This window comes from Rattus norvegicus, chromosome 3 (genome assembly GCF_036323735.1).
Source record: "Rattus norvegicus strain BN/NHsdMcwi chromosome 3, GRCr8, whole genome shotgun sequence".
Lineage (NCBI taxonomy): Eukaryota > Metazoa > Chordata > Mammalia > Rodentia > Muridae > Rattus > Rattus norvegicus.
The window spans coordinates 165,901,364-165,921,296 of NC_086021.1; the positions used below are offsets into that span (position 1 = coordinate 165,901,364).

A 19,933-nucleotide genomic window follows, 5' to 3' on the forward strand; every position below is an offset into this window, starting at 1 on the left:
GGCTAACATCATTTTAACATCAACAACACTGATGGGCCTCACCATAGTTTGGCTCTATATTCTGTGTCAAAGCAGGGCACCAGCTAGTAAATGGAATGGCATATACCAAAGATAGCTATACAGAACAAAAAATGCCAGGTCCTTATAGTATATACTATGATTTTACTTATTTTAAATTTAAAAAAATAGGCAAAAGTAAAGAAGCAAGGCCATAGATCAGTGAGTATTTTGTTTAAGGGGATTAATGAATAGGAAGAAGACAAGAGAACCGTTTTGTTCTCTTTGTATGGAGATATTCTATACAAAAATATATATGGATATTAACAATTCATAGGATGAAGGCAAGAGACAGGTAATTATAATGTGTGCATAATAGTATATGTGAGTTACGTCCTCTTTGTCAAGAAAATGATATGGATGGACATCACCCAGCCACAAAGAACCAGATTAAAATCCCAGCACTTGGGAAGCTAAAGGAAGAGCATCCAAGCTTGAGGCTAATCCTGGGATAGACACTGTCAAAGGCAAGAGAGTGGGGGATCAGAAGACCTACAGAGGTTGCCTGTAAGAAACAGGAACTGGAGGCTGGAGAGATGGCTCAGCGGTTAAGAGCACTGGCTGCTCTTCCAAAGGACCTGAGTTCAAATCCCAGCAACCACATGGTGGCTCATAACCATCTGTAATGGGATCCGATGCCCTCTTCTGGTGTGTCTGAAGACAGTGACAGTGTACTCACATACATAGAATAAATAAATAAATCTTAAAAAAAAAAAAAAAGAAAGAAATAGGAACTGGGATGTGTTACAGATTTTCTGTAAAAAGCCTGAATAAGCTCCTTCTTCTAAAATGAGTGTAAGTGTGTGTCATTGGTAAAAATATAGTGAAATAAAAGAAAATAATGAAAGAAAGAATATGACTTTGGAACTAGATCTTGATTCAAATGTCAGCTCCATTACTTTCTATGTGGATGGTGGTGGTGGCATATTGCACCGTGTTTCAGGCTTTTGGTTTCCCTCTCTTAATATTAAGCCAAGGGGCTGGAGAGATTGCTAAGTGGTTAAGAGCACTGACTATTCTTTTAGAGGATCCAGGCTTATACCACATACACCGGATAAAATAAAAACTACTCAGCACACACATACTCAGTCGGTGGTAACCACCTGACCTGTGCCAACCTTCCATTCTCCTTTAGGCATATTTAGAATTAAGGATGCAGATTCACTGAGCAGCCTCTGCTCCTCCTTGTAACTGCCCCTCCACACTGCAGCCCTCACAGCTCCCCACCTCATCACTCAGTGTCTCTGTCACTCACTTTCCCTTAGAAAACAGGACTGGAGGCAAATCCCCCACCAACAACCATCCCAGGACAGCAGCCATCCTGCTGGAGAAGCCAGCATCCATCAGCTCATGGTTGGATAAGGTCAACCTAAGCTCCTTCCACAATGGCTCTTCGCTTGCTTCCTCTGGAATTTCCATTCCTGTGAAACCTCTCCTGAGCCTCCTGGTGGCTCTAAAGCTGTCTGGTGAGGCACCGGTGTTGTCAAACATTCACAGATGGCATTCTGCTCACGGGGGACAGGTGGGGGAGAGGCTGTTTTCTGTCGCTCTCTGAGTGCCAAGATCCGTGAGGCTGAGAGAAGCCTCTCCAGTGGGCCTGGCCTTTGCAGACCCACATGCCCTTCGGACCGACTGGGCTATGCTGTCTGCCAGGATCCAGACATTGCAAGGTTTCTCTTTCTTCCCTGATGCACAGTAAGGCTTTTCGTGCGAGCCAAGGAACCCAGCTCTTCTGGTGCATGGGTGCTTACCTGCCCGAAGTGATGAGCCAAAATTATGTCCACGACGTTGGTGGTCAAGCCGGAGAGCTAAAAGATAGAAACCGTGATAAGGGAGTGAGCACGTGTGAACATCTCACAGGCTGCCCACTAAAGGAAGGTGTAGTTTACCCACAGTATCCTTCAAAAGCAAATAAAAACACAAGTCAGTGACATTTCAAAGAAATGTAAAAAAAAAAAAAGCAAAAATATAAGGAAGATCTAAATATTCCTTCCACGGTATGAGCTGAGTTTGTTTTGAAACAGGGCTGGACGAAACGGTGGCCATTGCTTTGAGATGTGCAGTCGAGGGCTGTGGCCTCCGCTGCCTCCTTCCTGCCCCTGTTCCTGCATTTACACTGGGTTGATGGCAGGTAGAGATGACTTACAGCCCTGCCCAAGACATCCAAGACACAAAAAATAAGATTCCTTCCAGTTTTAGCTATCTTTATTTCAGGGAGTGGGAGGAAAAGCTATATTTACAGAATGTTCTCACATTTGAACATTTTTCTCCCAATTCTTCCCATTTGAAAATGATGCATCTCGGTCTAATAAATGCAGCAATCTGTGTAAATCTGGAGACAGGCTATTTTCAGAAAAAATGTCAGCTCAGCTCATCTTGCCAACTCCCCTTTAAGCTGCTGCTTGGGTTCTGGATGGAATTCCCACCGAGGACTTGGAGGAGTTGGAGCTGGGGGTGCAGGGAAGGAAGCGAGGGAGAGCCATGACATGAGTGAAAGGTTAGGGAAGAAAGATGGCCTGAGATCACCCGTGGGCTGCCAGTGAGCCCCAGGCTACAAATGAGAGAGGAGCATGGGTAACGACCCGGCTCAGTTCATGAGCTGCACTGTCCATAATTAATGCTCAGAGACCCAAAGTGCTCCATGAATGTCATCAGGCTGCTGTACGTCTAAGTGTGGGGGTCAGGATATCTGCATACTAGACAGGCATTTTACACAGGGCAGGCTGGGGAGGATTCCACAGCCCCTGGCAACAGTGTCGTTAGTTCACTCCATTGAAAGCCAGGAAAGGCAATATTCCCCAAAATGTACATGCATGTGGGGCGGGACAAACAGACTGTTCAGAATCTGATCTGCTGGTAGGCAGAAAATATATGCAGGATTTCATCTACCTGGAATTGGATAAGTAGACTAGGCTACCTTGTCTCAGCCTCCAGACACTGGGATTAAAGGCAGATGCCACCATGCCCTGCCCTGGGTAGGTCGGTAGGTCGGTAGGTCGGTAGGTCTGTCTGCCTGTCTCTTTTCCTTGGTTTTTCGAGACAGGTTTTCTTGGCTGTTGTGGAACTCACTTTGTAGACCAGGCTGGTCTACATAGAGATCCTTCTGTTTCTGCTTCCCAGAGTGCTGAGGTTAAAGTTGTGGCTACCAAGCATGCCTGGACAAGTCTGTCCTTATGCCAGTCTCACCTCAGACTCTACCCTCACCTCACATCTGGCCTAAGGAAGGTAATTCTTTGATCATACACTGTTCTACTCTTAGTATCAAGCTTTGTACCCTCTACTATTGGTACACAGACTGTGTCTATCTTTCTGTCTTACAATGTTTACAAATGTCCTGGCCTGGTGAGTCCTAGCTATGTGACCTTGGATGATGTGTTGATTCATTTGATATCCTGAGCAGAGCAGTTTAAACATAAAAATAAGTTGTTAAGAACAGTGACTGGTATACGGTAAGCATTAAATACGTGTTCATTTCTTTAAAGATTATTAACCCTCTGCTTAAATCTACATCACTACACAGTTCTCAGATACAGAATTGCTGGATGTCATGGGTTTGAGTGTCAATTAAAGTCCTGGTACATGTGATAAGCAGGATCATAGTGTTCTGGGGAAACTTCTTTCAGTGGCAAATTACAAAGACACTTATGGTAACTACAAAGTATTTAAAAGCAGGAATTTAAAAATGAAATTATTACATTAGTCATGTTTTAGCAGGCTTAAGTCCTTTTTCTCTTACGGAAAACATCATCGCTTTAGGTCAACACAAATAGATCTGTATGAGATCATGAATAGCACTGCACTTCAGTAAGAAAGCAGACTGCTTCGAGTGGACCCGACCACAGCGGGTATTGTTTCCCAAGACCTCTCTTTGGCTCTGGTTCAGCATGGAGATTTTATATGTGATAGGTCATTAGCATATTTATTTTGTTTTCTATCTGGTGGCACATATTTTAAAGACCAAATTCCCTCATTTTCCATATGGTAAACATTAATAATTAAAATGACTAGTGGAACAGTAGAAAGGAGCTGCTTCAATGTTTACAAAAGATAATGAGTCATCCAGTCATTTTATTTAGTAAGCAACTAAAAGTGCAAGCCAAACGAAGAGAGATATCTAAACTACAAGAATTTAGCAAGAGACTCATTTCTGAAATATTTTTATGTTGAACGAGGAACTCTATCAGAAGGGCAGAAGATATTTTTTTTAAAGATTTATTTATTTATTATTTATGACTACGCTGTAGCTGTCTTCAGACACACCAGAAGAGGGCATCAGATCCCATTACAGATGGTTGTGAGCCACCATGTGGTTGCTGGGATTTGAACTCAGGACCTCTGGAAGAGCAGTCGGAGCTCTTAACCACTGAGCCATTTCTCCAGCCCAGGGCAGAAGATATTAAAAGAAACTTTGCAAGAATATTCCAAAAAAAAGGCAGTGACATCCCTGCCTCTTAGGAGATGCAAGCTCTAAGCTCTAACTGCTAAAAGGATGGTAGGGCTGGGGGGCAGCATGGCAGTGCTGTGCTTGTCGAGCATGTGGGGAGCTCTAGGCCCGCTCTCTCTACCCCAAAGAAGAAAAACACACAGTGACAGGAAATCCTTTGTTGCTGTTGCACTGATAAGGGGAAGAAGACTGTAATCTAAAATACCAATTACAGGAAGCTTTAGACAGACCAGGCCTGTCTGTTCGTAATAGAAGTTAGAATAAGGTGATAACAGGCAAGGAGCATCAGGCAGGAAAAGGCAGACCATTCTGCGTACCAGCTGAGTGGTGATTACATGTGTAAATATTTGTAAGTTGCATATATAAAACCTTTTGAGTGGGGTTGTGGTTAAAGCTGGATGTTAGGGATGCTTGCACAACAAGTTCAGTTCACAACACTCAACAAAACAAAACATCTCATTTTACCCTTAAACCCTATAAAGGTAATTTTCTAAGAGACCAGAGAATGAACAGACAACTCCACCCCTTAGTACTTACTTTGGAAGCTGCCCAGTCAATCCAGCCTTTAGCACACGGGTCAATGTTAATGAGCACAAGACCTTCTACCAGCTCCGGATGATTGAGCTGAGAGAGAGATAGAAAAAGACAACTGTGTGAGACTCCCGCTCCCACTTCTGCAGGAGAGGTGCTATGGAGCATTTACAGACAATGCCTCCTGAAATCTGACTAGCACCAGGAAACCAGTCTCTCCAAAGGGATGAAGTCACCTCCCCTTGAATGGGGCGCTCAGGGAAGACAGGATTTTTGTTGCTACAGCAGATGGGGAGCGTGCTGTGGTTGTCCAACTCATAGGGGATTGCTTATGGGCAAGTTCTTTGTACTCACTGCAAATCTGCTGAGGATGTAGGCTCCTGCTCCAACTCCAATGCCAATGATGCTCTTCATACTGTGAACAGATAATTGAGAGTGCTAACTACCTACGGAAAGAATGCATGGGGATGCTTCACAACCTTCAGTGCCTTACCTATGGTAACAAGGAAAACACCATCCACTTTCAAATGTGCTTTTATAGTTAAGTTCCATGCCAACCAGAGCTACAAGAGAGACTGTCTCAAAAAAAAAGTATGCATATGTGTGTATACATATACATGTATGCATACATATATGTATTTGTGTGTATACACATGTGTGTACATATTTTTTTGAGACGGTCTGTTTTTAGACATATATACACATTTATACATCTACACATATATCTATACATATGTATGTATATACATATGTACATAAACACACACACCCCTCAAACTTGGGAATCATTTTTGCTACTACCTCAAAATTCATCAGAAATATTTTCATTATAACCTACTTTACATTTGTATACTTTTACCTTTTTTAAATAAACAAACTTTCTTTTTTTTCATTTTTTTAATTGGACATTTTCTTTATCTACATTTCAAATGTTATCCCCTTCACAGTTTCCCCTCCAGAAACCCCCATCCCATCCCTCCACCTCCTGCCTCCATGAGGGTGTTCCCTCCTCCACCCACTCCCTCCTGCCTACCTGCCCTGGCATTCCTCTACATTGGAGCATCAAGCCTTCATAGGACCAAGGGCCTCTCCTCCCACTGATGCCGATGAGGCCATCCTCTGCTACATATGCGGCTGAAGCCATGGGTGTCTCCATGTGTACTCTTTGGTTGGTGGTTTAGTCCCTGGGAGCTCTGGGGGCTCTGGTTGGTTGATATTGTTGTTCTTCCTATGGGGTTGCAAACCCCCTCAGCTACCTCAGTCCTTTCTCTAACGCCTCCATTGTGGACCCTGTTCTCAGTTCAGTGGTTGGCTGCAAGCACCCACCTCTATATGTCAGACTCTGGCAGAGCCTCTCAGGAGACAACTATATGAGGCAGGCTCCTGTCAGCACCCCTCATCATCCTTAATAGTGACTGGGTTTGGTGACTGCCTGTGGGATGGACCCCCATGTGTGGCAGTCTTGATTTTATTTGAATTTATGTTTACGGTGTGTGGCCATGTACAGGTTGAGTGCCAGGCGCCTGTGGAGTTCAAAAGAGCATGTGGATTCCCTGAGGCTGAGCTACAGGCAGGTGTTAGTAGAAGCTGGGACCCAAACTCAGGTTCTCTGCAGAAGTGGGAACCTCAATGGCTGAGCCCTGTCTCCCATCCTTAAAATGTATTTTAATCCATCTCCTTTTTTCTTTTCTTTTTTTCGGAGCTGAGGACCGAACCCAGGGCCTTGCGCTTTGCTAGGCAAGTGCTCTACCACTGAGCTAAATCCCCAACCCCTTAATCCATCTCTTAACAGAACCAAGTATCAAGCTATCCTCATTTTTTTCCTGAAAGACTATGGTCATTTAACTGTGTCCATGTGTTTAGCTTTTACTTCTCTACAAACGACTATAGCAGGAATAATTCTTTTTCAGATATAGTTCTACTGAGTTATATTTTATATACTTATAGTAATCATTTTAAAAATCTAACTTGTGCTTCAGTCCAGGATTAAAATACTTCAGTGTCTTTCCTTTATGCCAGCAAAGGCACTGCCAACGTTTATCTGACCCTTCAGACGTAAGGAGTCTGGTCTGTGTTTCTCTGATGCTACAATATGCCTTTCTTCTACCTGACCTGATAATTGGTCTTTCCTTCTGCCCTGGCGCTCTGTCTTAGCCTATACAGCACCCAGCAGGAAAGACATTCCCTAGCTAGCCCCATTTATCTATCATTAAATACAGATAAACGTTCTTTTATCTATCATAATATCAGACTTCTGTATGCTGATGTTGCTTAATGCCAAGAAGCAACCTCAGAGAGCTAAGTGCTCTCTGGCTGAGAGACAGACATACCGCAGGAACACTTTGCTTACGGCATTTTATTGTGATTGATCATCAACTACACCATCTCCAAATTTAATACAATGACCATAGACTCTTCTGCTTTGCACATAACTATAGTTAGGGACAATAAAGAATACAGAGCCAAAAACAATAAGGTGGCAGAGCTGGGCGCAGATCTCAGTGGGAAAGCACCTGTTTATCTGAGTGAAAGCCTGCAGAAGACACTCACCTTAGGTGTGTAAGAACGGGAGGCAGCATCTCAGCCAGCTCATCCATGGTGGGGTACTGATACCTGAAACCCAGAGTAACCGCTCCTGAATTAGAAAGCACCACAGTTCCTAGACACTAGGAGACCTTGACCACTCCAGGAGTCTTAGAGAAACACAAGATTTATTTTAATTAATTAATTAATTTTACCAAAGGCTCAAAGGAGGTGTTGTGGTGCCTAGAAGTAAGTTTGGCAGGCGCCATGATCCTCCATGACTGCCACGTAAGGAAGAAATAAAAGGCCACCCTCCTTGTACTAGAGCAGGCTACAGGAAAAGAACTGGTTACAGGGCCCACTATGTGCTATTTCCACAGCCTTAACATGCACTCCCAGGCTCAGGAATGCCCAGCAACAGGTCTGCCAGTCATATTTAGGCAGTTACCTTAGCAGGAAACAACACTCTCCTGGGCCTGTGCATCATTATAAACTCAGGATCCTCAGAATAGATGCTCATTTATTTCACTTAGCCTAATGCATTCACTTTATGAACTACTTACTAATAATATGAACTGACTCTGAAATCGCCAGGCAAGCCCAGAGCTGACCCAGAGGAGGGAGAGCAAGGAGAAAGTCACAGATGACAGAATCAGAAAGGGACAGGATACTTTAAAATGAGACTGTGTGCGTGTGTGCGCGTGTGTGTGTGTGGGTGTGTGTGTAACAGTCTCCCATGTTTGGTGGCCTCTGCCCCACAAACCCAGGGCCATCTGCTGCACTGGAAGGAGTGGAGTGTCTCACACCATTGTGCACAAGTTGAGAACAATCCTGACAGACAGCACCTGGACGAATGACAACTGTATCTGAGACACAAGAGCATGGACAGTCAGCTAGGACTCTGTGTGACAGGACATCTTAGGCTGAATCCTTGCACACTGATGAAGAATCGCACAGGCCTGTTGGGCCGAGAGAGCTAACACACACAGAGCATTAAACAATGTCTGGCAGAGCCTGGGTCCCATGCAGGGGCAGACTCTCCCCTGTCAGGAATGCTTACTCTACAGAAGTCACTGGAAATGCAGCACGAGGGGCTGGGGATTTAGCTCAGTGGTAGAGCGCTTACCTAGGAAGCGCAAGGCCCTGGGTTCGGTCCCCAGCTCCGAAAAAAAAGAACCAAAAAAAAAAAAAAAATGCAGCACGAGGGGGAAGGGCTCCCTCCTACCCCAAAAGCACTCATTGGCGCCCTGTCCAGGGGGCACTTGGGAGCCTGTGACTGACAGGCAGAGCAAGTTTAGGATGATGGTGGGTGTCAAGGCCAGTCAGATGGTGTCTTTGCCCATCAATGTGGCTCTAGAAAAAAAATGGTTCCCCAAGTGACCAAACTCCATCCCTAGGTGGGAACTCAGATGGGACCACCCTCCCAGAACAGGGTCAAGGAGTCTGGGCTCAGCCTATGTATTTGGAGATTCAGGAAGCAGCACAAGGTGACAAATAAAAATGGATGAGTCAGGGGACAGATGAGGGACAAGTGGGTACTCCAGACACATGACTTGTGCCTACAGGGACACAGGTCCTGGCCATGAAGAGGCTTTTGTAGGTTTGTGAAAATACCAAGGAGACATCAACACACGAGCTTCTGAGACCAAGGGCAGAAAGACGGGCAAGCAATACCACCCGTGCGTGTGACGCCATCAAGTGGAAGGGGGCACAGCATTCAGTCCCCTACAGCCACCCACAGCTCTTTGGCCTGCATGCCTCCCACAGAGCTTCCCTGGGGCCTTACTTACCCTGTTGGGAAGGAGGGTGCTGCTTCCTGTTGGCCTGGGGCATCCACGTGACAGACAGCAAAGTGCTGGGTGATCTCTTGCATATCCTCAAAGTTGAAGAACGTGTTGAAGCAGGATTTATCTATGAGACAAGGATTCCTGTGCATCGGTTCCCCAGTTCTCCCTGCTTCCCCTCAGCTCTGCAAAGCTGACCAGTGTCCTCTCAGTCCCTTCTCCTCAGCAGCCCACTCGAGTGAGGAGTCTGCACACAGCCTGTGCCTCAAGACGCCCAAGGAAGACTCTGTAGGGAGCACCTCAGTGCCTGGAGGATGAGTGGTTCTCAATTCCATGCAATGGGCTCAGAGCAGAAAGCATCTTGGGGATATTTGCTGGGTTTCCTGGTGGTGACAAAACAATCTTCTACCCACAATGCTGTCTTCTATGCACCTTGTCCCTCTACCGGATGAGGAAGGACTCTGAGCTCCCTGACCGTGGCTAGGGCTATCCTCAGCTGCTGACACCCACCACATCGGGCTCTCCATTGTCAGGACTGCTGTGTGCCTGGAGGAGATGCTGCCTCATTCTTAACCCTCTCAGTACAGGTCCTTCCTCACTTCTCAGGCTAAGACTCAGCCCTGGGCTGTCAACCAACACTCTGAAAGGCAGAGCAGCATGAAGGTGAGCAGAGCCTGGTCCCACATCTAGATCCTAATTCTATACTGTTTGTTGAAAAGCCACTTGTAAAATGCTTGGTGGCTAATTCGGTGAGGATTTCAGCTTTGGATATATTTGTGGAAACAGAATGAGACGTCTTGGGGACTGATCTAAAGATGAACATCAAGCAGACTTTGTCTTACATACGCCTAATGCACATAGTCTGAAGTGACTGTTAAAGTGGGCCCTTCGTCTTTGTAAGTCGGGGACTCACAGGGAACAAGAACACAGGTCAAGCAATTGTAGTTCTGCTGGGCCTGTGGTGTATCTAGCTGTTTTCTGTCCGCATTCAGTGTCAGACTCATAGCATTTTAGATTCTGAATTACTGGACTAAGGATGTTCAATCTATACTAGGCAGAAAAGCCCATTGGAAGAATACTTTTTTTTTTTTTTTGGTTCTTTTTTTCGGAGCTGGGAACTGAACCCAGGGCCTTGCGCTTCCTAGGTAAGCGCTCTACCACTGAGCTAAATCCCCAGCCCCGGAAGAATATTTTTACTACTGAATTCAAAACTCTGGGCTTTCTAACCTAAGACATGAATAAAAATCAGCCTTCAAGGCTGGACATGACGGTGCGCACCTTTAATTCTAGCACATGGGAGGCAGAGGCAGGCAGATCTCTGTAAGTTGAAGGAAAGTCTGGTCTACATAGTGAGTTCCAGGTCATTGGAGCTATGGAGAGAGAAAGAGAGAGACAGAGAGACAGAGAGACAGAGACAGACAGAGATGGAGAGACCCTGTCTCAAAAATAAATAAATAAATAAATAAATAAATAAATAAATACATAAATACATAAATACATAAATACATAAATACATAAATACATAAATACACAAATACATAAATACATAAATACATAAATACATAAATACATAAATACATAAATACATAAATACATAAATACATAAATACATAAATAAATAAAGCAGACCTCAGTTCTAATTTCTAAAATGTACTTCCAGATGCCCCACCATACTTGACCCAGCTCATACCCCAGGAATATTAACCTCCCGTTAATAAGGGTTTTAAGAGGAGAAGAGAGATGCGTGCGTTTTATTAGAAGTCTGTTATTATGCTCTTTAATACAAAGATTACGCATGGTTCAAGGGAGCTGTTTGGGGCTGGAGAGAGAGTTCAGTGCTTAGCGGCCCTTACTGCTCTTGCCGAGCACCAAGGTTCCGTTCCAGCACTACTGTGATGACTGGCAATCATCAGTATCTCCAGTTCTGGGGGGAGGGGTATCCAACATCCTCTTCTGGCTCCCACGGGGATTGCATGTATGTAGTGCCCATGTATCCATGCAGGCAAACACTCACACACTCGAAATTAAACTATTTCCTCTTAAAAAGGGAATGTGCAAAATCAAATACATACAGTTGAGCCCAATGTCATGGTATGTCAGGATAAATGGTCTATTTCTCTTCAGGGAGCCCTTTATGGTGACATGGACCATACCATGGGGTGTTTCTATGTCATGCTCCTATAACAAGACAGTGTAAGGTCTTAGGAAGTCTTCAGGAGCTATAAGCTCACCAGAGAGATGCTGTTATACCTAGTATTCCCACTCTCTAGGTCTTCTTTTGAGATAGACAACAAACACACAGAAAAGGTCTCACTTTTCATCTGAGAAACCTCACCATGAGGCCAGGTATATGTGTTGAAAGTGAATTTGTAATTGGTTGTGGGGAGGGGATCAGCCAGTTGGATAAGGAGCCAGGAAAAACTTGGGAGCACAGCTAAGGAAATGGAAACATGAAGTTCTTTGTGGGTAAAAAGTCACAGGTTTCAAAGCTCTGAATGCATGTCTCGCTGTAGACCATTTCAGTGGTGTAAGAATATATCATTAGAATCAAGCATTTCTCTTCAAGGCTGGCAGGTACTACAGTATGACATCATCTGTGAGTCCTTAGCTAACAGACATCCCAGTGTCATCCCAGTGTCAGGATTTCTTACCTGGGAAGTGAGCTAACCTCACAGGGGCATTGGTACCACACACATCCTCTTCTCCATCCCCTCTCATGCTTCCTGCCTGGTAATCAGAAAGCCCAGCTGAAGGTTCTTGCTCTGACTTCCCCACCATTCCAAGAATATAAGGTAAGCCTCCTTTTCTGCCATATGGGCTCTGATTTCTCTCTAGAGACTCCCACTGTACTGTTGCCTGTTGGTCTATTCGTGGCATCAATAATTCTTCTAATAAACTATTTATCAGTAAACTGTCTCAGTCTCCTTTTTACTTTTTTAGGTAGGGTCTCACTAAGTACCCTGGTAGGCCCTAAATCCACTATGTAGACCAGGCTAGGTTGGAACTCACAGAGATCTACCTGCCTCTGCCTCCTGAGTGACTGTTGGAATTAAAGGTTTGAATCACTATACCTGGCCTAAGGCTTTACTATGTGTGTATATGTGAATTCCTGAATATTGTCTGTGCTCCATATGTGTGCCCGATGCCCCCCAGAGGCCAGAAGGTGGCACTGAATACCCAGGAATTGAAGTTACAGGAAGTTGTGAGCTGCCATATGGGTGCTGGGAACCAAACCCTGGTCCTCTGCAAGAGCCTAACCCTTCTTAAGCACTGAACCATCTCTCTAGCCCTCAGTATCACACGCCATCCAAACCACACCTAGTAGACACTGAAAGGTATATTGGCATAGAATCTCTCTCCTTTCCTGCCTGTCTCACACCACCTGTCCCTTAGAGCAGTGACTCTTGGCTGTCGTGTTCATAGAATACATTCCTAGACTAGAACCTTCCTAGAGGCGGGAAGGTATCTGGTCATGTGCCATCAGCATCCCTCTCTAGGAACTGTGTTTGAGACAGAGAGAGCGTATCTGTGACTTGGTGCTTCTCCTGAAACTGGAGTAACCCTGGTAGCTGTTAGGTGATGTGTCACCACTCTCACTCCTGGTCCTTGTTGTGTGTCCGTAAGTCCCGAGACACCCTGGACTGCTCCTGGTTTAAGGTGCTGGGCAGTTTGTTCCACCTGTCCCATGAGACATGAAACGAAGGAAAAGTAAGTTGAGAAGCTGTTAGAGTAGAGCTCAGCTCAGGGAACCGAGTAAAGCCAGAAAGGTTTGTAATTGTTTGTGTGGGGGTGCCTACAGCATGGAGAATGATGGACAGGAAAGGAAGAGAAGCAGAATACTGAGATTTATTTTCTCTATTCCAGTTTTAACATTCCTAAAAAATAAACAATCTGATTAACTAATGCATCTCTGCTGATGATACCTGCATCCGTCAGTCTCACATTAGGTAGATTTCAAATGCAAAAACCACTGTGCTTAGTGATAAACGACTTCAATGACAGAACTCAGGAGCCGGAGGCGAGAGGATTAGAAGTTCAAAGTCATCCTTGGCTGGACCAGGAATTTACCTGCATTAGAGAACCTATCTTAAACACAAATGTCCCACAAAGGCCTTTCAACGTAACTCCATCTCGACAGTGAACTGCATCTTTGCTGGGGGCCACAGAAGAGTGTGTCAAGCTGACCGGATATTGCCACATCTCCACAGCACAAGCCAGCGAGATGGCACAGCCCTGCAGGCATTTCTGCCAAGCCTGACCACTTGATTTCGATCCTCAGACCTCATGTGGTGGAAGGAAAGAACCAATCCCTTCAAGATATTTCATGGCTTCCACATGTGTGCTGTGTGCCCCTCAAATAAATAGGTAAGTCTGTACTGTAGAATGTCCTGTGTTCATGATGACCCTCCTGGTCCATCCTCCCGTGTGCTGAGATTATACACATGAGCTACCATATACAGGAGGCTTCATGGTCTTGTCCTTTAATGTTTTGCTTTTCTTTTCTGAGAGTCTTGCTAAACAATTCAGGTGGCCTCAAACTCATGATCATCTTACCTCAGCGTCCCCTGTGCACCGCCACACCCTGTTAGACACCAGTATATCAAAGCCCAGGTTGGAGTAGATAAAGTCAGGCATGTTGCTTTCTGTCACTGATTTCTTTTCTCGAAGGCTAGTGATGGTTTAAAATGATGGAGGAGACATGGGGGTAGAAACAGATGTGAGCTGACTTGGAAGAAAGCACAGGGTTTGTGAAGGAGAAATTAAAAACTCCTGTGGCTGCATGATTTTTTTTCATAATAAGGGAGGACAGAAAGAATTTAAAAAGGAGAGGATGGGGACATGTTAGGGTACCTGGGAGGAACAGGAAGAGTTGGGGGTAGATATGATGAAGCTATTTTGCTTCCAAAGACAAAAGGAAGAAAGAAAGAAAGAAAGAAAGAAAGAAAGAAAGAAAGAAAGAAAGAAAGAGAGAAAGAGAGAAAGAGAGAAAGAGAGAAAGAAAGAAAGAAAGAAAGAAAAAGAAAGAGAGAAAGAAAGAGAGAAAGAAAGAGAGAAAGAAAGAAAGAGATCACAACTGAGGAGACAGAACGGTTGGTATGCCTGGACAAGCTTGAGGGATGCATAGGGAAAGGGACAAACAGATTGACCAAGGGCTCTATCTCTTTTTTTATTTTTTTTATTTTTTTTATTTTTTGGTTCTTTTTTTTGGAGCTGGGGACCAAACCCAGGGCCTTGCACTTCCTAGGCAAGCGCTCTACCACTGAGCTAAATCCCCAACCCCGGGCTCTATCTCTTGTAGCCGTGTATGTGCAGGGAGGAAGCAGAGACCACATCCAGAAAGTAAGCCAACCATTCCCGGTGAAGAGACTGGCAGCTTAACCACAGGGCAAGCCTGCAGTTTTGTGTGTCTTAAATCCACTGGGGTTGGAGTCTACAGAGACAGCTCAGTGGTTAAGAGCACTTGCAGCTCTTGAAGAGGACCCAGGTTCAGTTTCCAGCACCTGCCTGGAGGTTCATAGCTGTTTGTAGTTCTAGTTCCAGAAGATCTGACATGCTGTTCTGCACTCCCTGGGCATCAGGCATGCACGCAGCGCACATATTCACAGGCAAAGCCCTCATACACATAAATTAAAAATAAATTCTTTTTAAAAATCCAGTGGGGGAATTTGGTGTTATAGTGACTACTCCTCCCTTGTGACAAGCCAGCACTAGGAAAGGTCCTATCTTGAGAAACGGGTGGTTATTTGAGACTGAACTATTCTGGGAACCTAAAAGCAAGGACCAGTCACACATCTGGTAGCATCCTGCCATAGTTTCTGGGTGTGAGACAGCCATGTGAGATGAGTGTGGAGACAGCAGCTCACATCTGGACGTGTGATAAGGTCTGTGGCATGAAGCTTGGGCAGTTAAGGGCACAGTAGTCAGTGGCTGGCTCACCCTCTGTGGAGAGATCAGATCCTATCACTGTGATAGCCGATCCCCATTAAGACTCAGAAGCTGGGGTTGGGGATTTAGCTCGGTGGTAGAGCGCATGCCTAGGAAGCGCAAGGCCCTGGGTTTGGTCCCCAGCTCCGAAAAAAAAAGAACCGAAAAAAAAAAAAAAAGACTCAGAAGCCCTTGTCAGTGATCTGCATGTGACCATGTCTGAAATCATCTGTCACATAGCTTAATGCTTGCATGCTGAGAATCTCAAAGCTTGATTTGTACAGCTATCTCGGTGGGTGAGATATGGGGACACTGTGACCGATTTTCCAGTACAGATCTGTTTGGTTCCTATTCTCCAACACACTCAAAAGATCCCCCTTTGCTTAGACATTAGCTATCCCATGGTATTCAAATTTCGGGGGAGGGAAAGGAATCTGCAGTGAGAATCCATTTGGCCCCTAGGTTGAAATGCAAAGTGTGACTATCAGGGGCTCCTGGTAAACACAGAAAGAAGCTTTTATATGGAGGCATCTGTCAGACATCCGCCCTTGATTGGTCCAGGCTTAGCACTACTCAGATGGTAAGCAAGCCAAGAGACCTAACGCAACAGGTCACCCCACCCCCAGCACAGGCTGTGGTATTTGTAGACACAGGAGGAGCAGCTCCAGCCTCCTCTTGTCCTGCACCAGAAAGAGCTCCAGGCTCCTCCTGCCCCAAGTCTGCCTTTCCTCTGTTTTCACTTTTAGTTTAACTTTTATTTCTAAAAAGCTTTTTTGTTTTTGTTTTCTTCTTGTGACTGTCTTTGAAGTTGTTTTAGACAAGCTCTAGCTGTGATCTCATGGCTGGCCTTGAGGCGAGCCTGCTGCTATTGCCTCCCAAGTACTGGGGTTAATATGCATGAGCCACCACATCCTGATTTTGACATATATTTTCTTACATAATTACACTTATTTATTTATTATAGTGTGTGTGGGAAGCATGGTGTGTGTGGCAGCAAGAGGACAACTTTAGGAATTGCTCTGTTTTTCTTTATTGCATATTCTCTCTCTGTCTCTCTGTCTCTCTCTCTCTGTCTCTCTCTGTCTCTCTCTGTCTCTGTCTCTCTCTCTCCCTCTCTTCCTCTCTCCCTCCCTCTCCCTTTCCTTCTCTCTCTCTCTCTCTCTCTCTCTCTCCCCCTTCTCCCCCTCTCCCTTTCCCTCTCCCCCTCTCTCTCCCCCTCCCCTCTCTCCCTCACCATTTCCATCTCTCCTCTGTCTCTTTCTCTCCTCTCTCCTCCCTTTTCTGTCTCCGACAGATCCCACAACTTTTAATTTACACAGCTCCTCCTGCCTTGGTCTCCAGAATGCTGGGTGTATAAGGCCTCACGCGAGCTGTCGTGCCTGATATATTTTTTCTCTTCTTCTGTTTGACCTGGCTTCTTCCCTACTGACCCTTCCAGACGCATTTCCTTTATTTCATTCCTGTACTGCTTTTACACTTATCCTAACTAGTTTTTAACTTCACAGCTCATTCTATATAACTGCAGAATTCCATGATTTATTCTTTTCTGCTCTGTGGTTTCTCTCTCTCTCTCTCTCTCTCTCTCTCTCTCTCTCTCTCTCTCTCTGGTGATTGGCTTTAATTTATAATGCATTTCCATATCCAGTTTGGTTTGGTCCCATTGCTATTAAAATTACTCTCTCATCTCTGAATGGCACTGAAGATTGAGCCCTCAAGAGGAGGATGCCTACTAAGAAGACCTCAGAACAAACTAGAAAGAGACAGCCAACAGATGCGGGACTTGCAGTCCAGAACCAGACACGAGAAGGCAACACGACCCCTGTCAGCTCCTCAGTCAACAAATCCAAAGAAATGCAAAGAATTCAAGATACTATTTGTAAAAAAATTCACTTCAAATGAACAAGCCTGTGGATGAAACATAAAAGGAAGTGCAAATGTGAGGTTTGTGCATGCTTGGCCCAGGGAGAGGCACTATATGGAGGTGTGGCCTTGTTGGAGTAGGTGAGGCCTTGTTGGAGTAGGTATGGCCTTGTTGGAGTAGGTGTGGCCTTGTTGGAGTAGGTGTGGCCTCGTTCAAGTAGGTGTGGCCTTGTTCAAGTAGGTGTGGCCTTGTAGTGGGTGTGGCCTTGTTCAAGTTGGTGTGGCCCTGTTGGAGGAAGTGTGCCACTGTGGGTGTGGGCTTCAAGACCTCATCCTAGCTGCCTGGAAGCCAGTTTCCTCCTAGCTGCCTTCAGAACAAGATGCTGAACTCCAGCCCCATGTCTGCCTGCAGGCTGCCATGCTCCAACCTTGGTGATAATGGGCTGAACCTCTGAACCTGTAAACCAGCCCCAATAAAACGCTTTCTTTATAAGAGTTGCCTTGGTCATGGTGTCTGCTCACAGCAGTAAAACCCTAACTAAGACAACAAGTGCTGGCTTTGCAGTTTTTCTCCTTGTTTTGTTCATGCCCACACACAGGGATGCACACATATGACCTTGCATAGTCATGCACACATATCACATATACACATGCAAAAAAAGGAAATAAAAAGCCCTGAGAGTCAATTAAAGATGACCCTAAACGGGTCACCACAAGCTGTTGTCTGACCAACAACAAGCACTTGGCATATCCACATGTGCACACTCATACACACATGTAATATTTTAATTACATGTAAGATATGACCCGCTAATCCCATCACTGAGGAGGAAGAAGCAGACAAACTTCTGAGTTCCAGGACAGTCAGTCAGGCTTACAGAGAAACACTGCTTTAGAAACAAACAAACAAACAAACAAACAAAAAAACCCCGCAAATTAAAATTGGAGGGCCCTCAAGATGGCTCAGTGAGTAGAGGCACTTGATGGCGAGCCTATGGCCTGAGTTCAATTCCCAGAAGCACAAAGTGGAGGGACAGAACCCCACACAACGTCTTGTCTCCTCAGGGCACTGAGGCACACAGGCTATAAATAAGCAGATAAAATGGAAGAAGAATAACTTTTAAAACATCCAAGTTAGGTGCTCGAGACATCAGCTAAGAACACCGACTGTTTTTCCAGAGGACCCAGGTTTAATTCCCAGTCCCCACATGGCATCTCTCACCTGCCCCTGACTCTGAGATCTGACACCATCACACAAGCATACACTCAGGCAAAACGTCAGTGCACAGAAAACAAAACATCGAATTCATTAATGAAACATCGAAGTTAGTGCTTTGTATAAAGAACTCATGAAGGTAACGAAGGAGCATGCGGATTGGACAGTTGTCAGGGGCAGCCAGTCCGTGGCTGGTGAGGTAGCTCGGCAGCTGAGGTACTTGCGGCCAGAGCCGGTAACACCAGTCTGATCCCGAGTAAATGTGGAAAGAGCCAACAAAACCGTCTTCGCATCCACATGTGCCGAAGCATGTGCACGACAACCCTTCCCTTCACAGTATACACGCTGTAATAATACATAGAAATAAAACCAACACATTCTGACCTAGCAGGGAAATGTCGATTAAAAACTGCGCTGGGATTCCATCTCGCCTGTCACCCACGTGGCTGTCGTCAAGATGGATGAAGGAAGCGTGATGAGTCCGTACAATGGAGTTTTATCCAGCCACAAGGGAAACGAGGTCATGTTATTGAGAGGAAAATGAGTGTCGCCCTACTTTGGTCTCCTGCTTTGCATTGTCGGTGTCTCAGAATTCATCTTCCTCTTTGAAGAATGGGAATGAAAACTGTCTGCGAGCAACAGTGTGGAGAGAGGGGAGGCGCTCACCTCCACAGGGATTTGGACACATATCTGCTGTAAACTAGTGCACGAGCAGACTGAAGGAGACTCCATGTGGGGAAGCAGGCAGAGGTCTCCGCTGTGGAGCTGATACGATTGTCAGACTACAGGGTGTAAGTTGCCATCTTCCTGTTCTGCTCAACCCTCATCTGCCTGACTGGCTTTCTCCAGGGACTGTCACCCCAGCATTCTAGAATGTGACCCACAATGGCAGCCTGTGCTCAGAGGGCAGAACTCGAAGCGACCTCTCACGGGCTCTGGTGTCCATCTCTGCGGTGGTGTACTTTAGGGACACATCCCGTTGCACTCCAGGCTTATGATACAACTTAAGCTCATCCAGGTGGCCGACATCTCCATCTGTGACGACTGCCTACCCTGTCACCCAGATGGCATCCTAACCAGAGAGCCTGGTAGAACCTGAGCCAGGGTGGCACCAGTTTGATAACCAGCAACTTTGGACTTTCTTTTTTTTTTAAAAGATTTATTTTTTTATTTATTATATATGAGTACACTGTAGCTGTTTTCAGACACACCAGAAGAGGGCATCAGATCTCATTACAGATGGTTGTGAGCCACCATGTGGGTGCTGGGATTTGAACTCAGGACCTCTGGAAGAGCAGTCAGTGCTTTTTTTTTTTTTTTTTTTTTTTTTTTTTTTTGGAGCTGAGGACCGAACCCAGGGCCCACTGAGCTAAATCCCCAACCCTGCAATCAGTGCTCTTAACCACTGAGCCATTTCTCCAGCCCAACTTTGGACTTTCTCATGTCCTTTCCCTTTGGTTAAACATGCCGTCACAGTATCACTGGTCCTTTATCTCTGAGACCAGTTAAACCATGATCGCCTAATGCCTGACAATATTTCTTCTCCATTCTAGCAATTGTTTTTGCTAATATGAAATGTTATTTTTTCTAATA

General features: G+C 45.2%; 1 protein-coding gene across 5 annotated transcripts in view; it reads right to left on the reverse strand.

The window, feature by feature from the left end:
* Ndrg3-ps1 (NDRG family member 3, pseudogene 1) overlaps positions 1-19,933 on the reverse strand; it is a 35,018-nt gene that overhangs the window by 11,274 nt on the left and 3,811 nt on the right. For 2 of the 5 annotated variants that reach the window (XM_063285108.1, XM_063285107.1), the window contains exons 1-6: positions 11,991-12,072; positions 9,346-9,466; positions 7,583-7,645; positions 5,387-5,447; positions 5,039-5,125; positions 1,809-1,865 (exon numbers count right to left, since the gene is read on the reverse strand). In XM_063285108.1, the coding sequence (XP_063141178.1) occupies positions 1,809-1,865; positions 5,039-5,125; positions 5,387-5,447; positions 7,583-7,645; positions 9,346-9,466; positions 11,991-12,057 (456 nt within the window). In that variant the 5' untranslated portion in view covers positions 12,058-12,072. Of the gene's footprint in view, positions 1-1,808; positions 1,866-5,038; positions 5,126-5,386; positions 5,448-7,582; positions 7,646-9,345; positions 9,467-11,990; positions 12,073-19,006; positions 19,186-19,933 lie in introns of those variants that run through there. The other 3 variants (XM_063285110.1, XM_063285111.1, XM_063285109.1) reach the window with 3 other exon arrangements.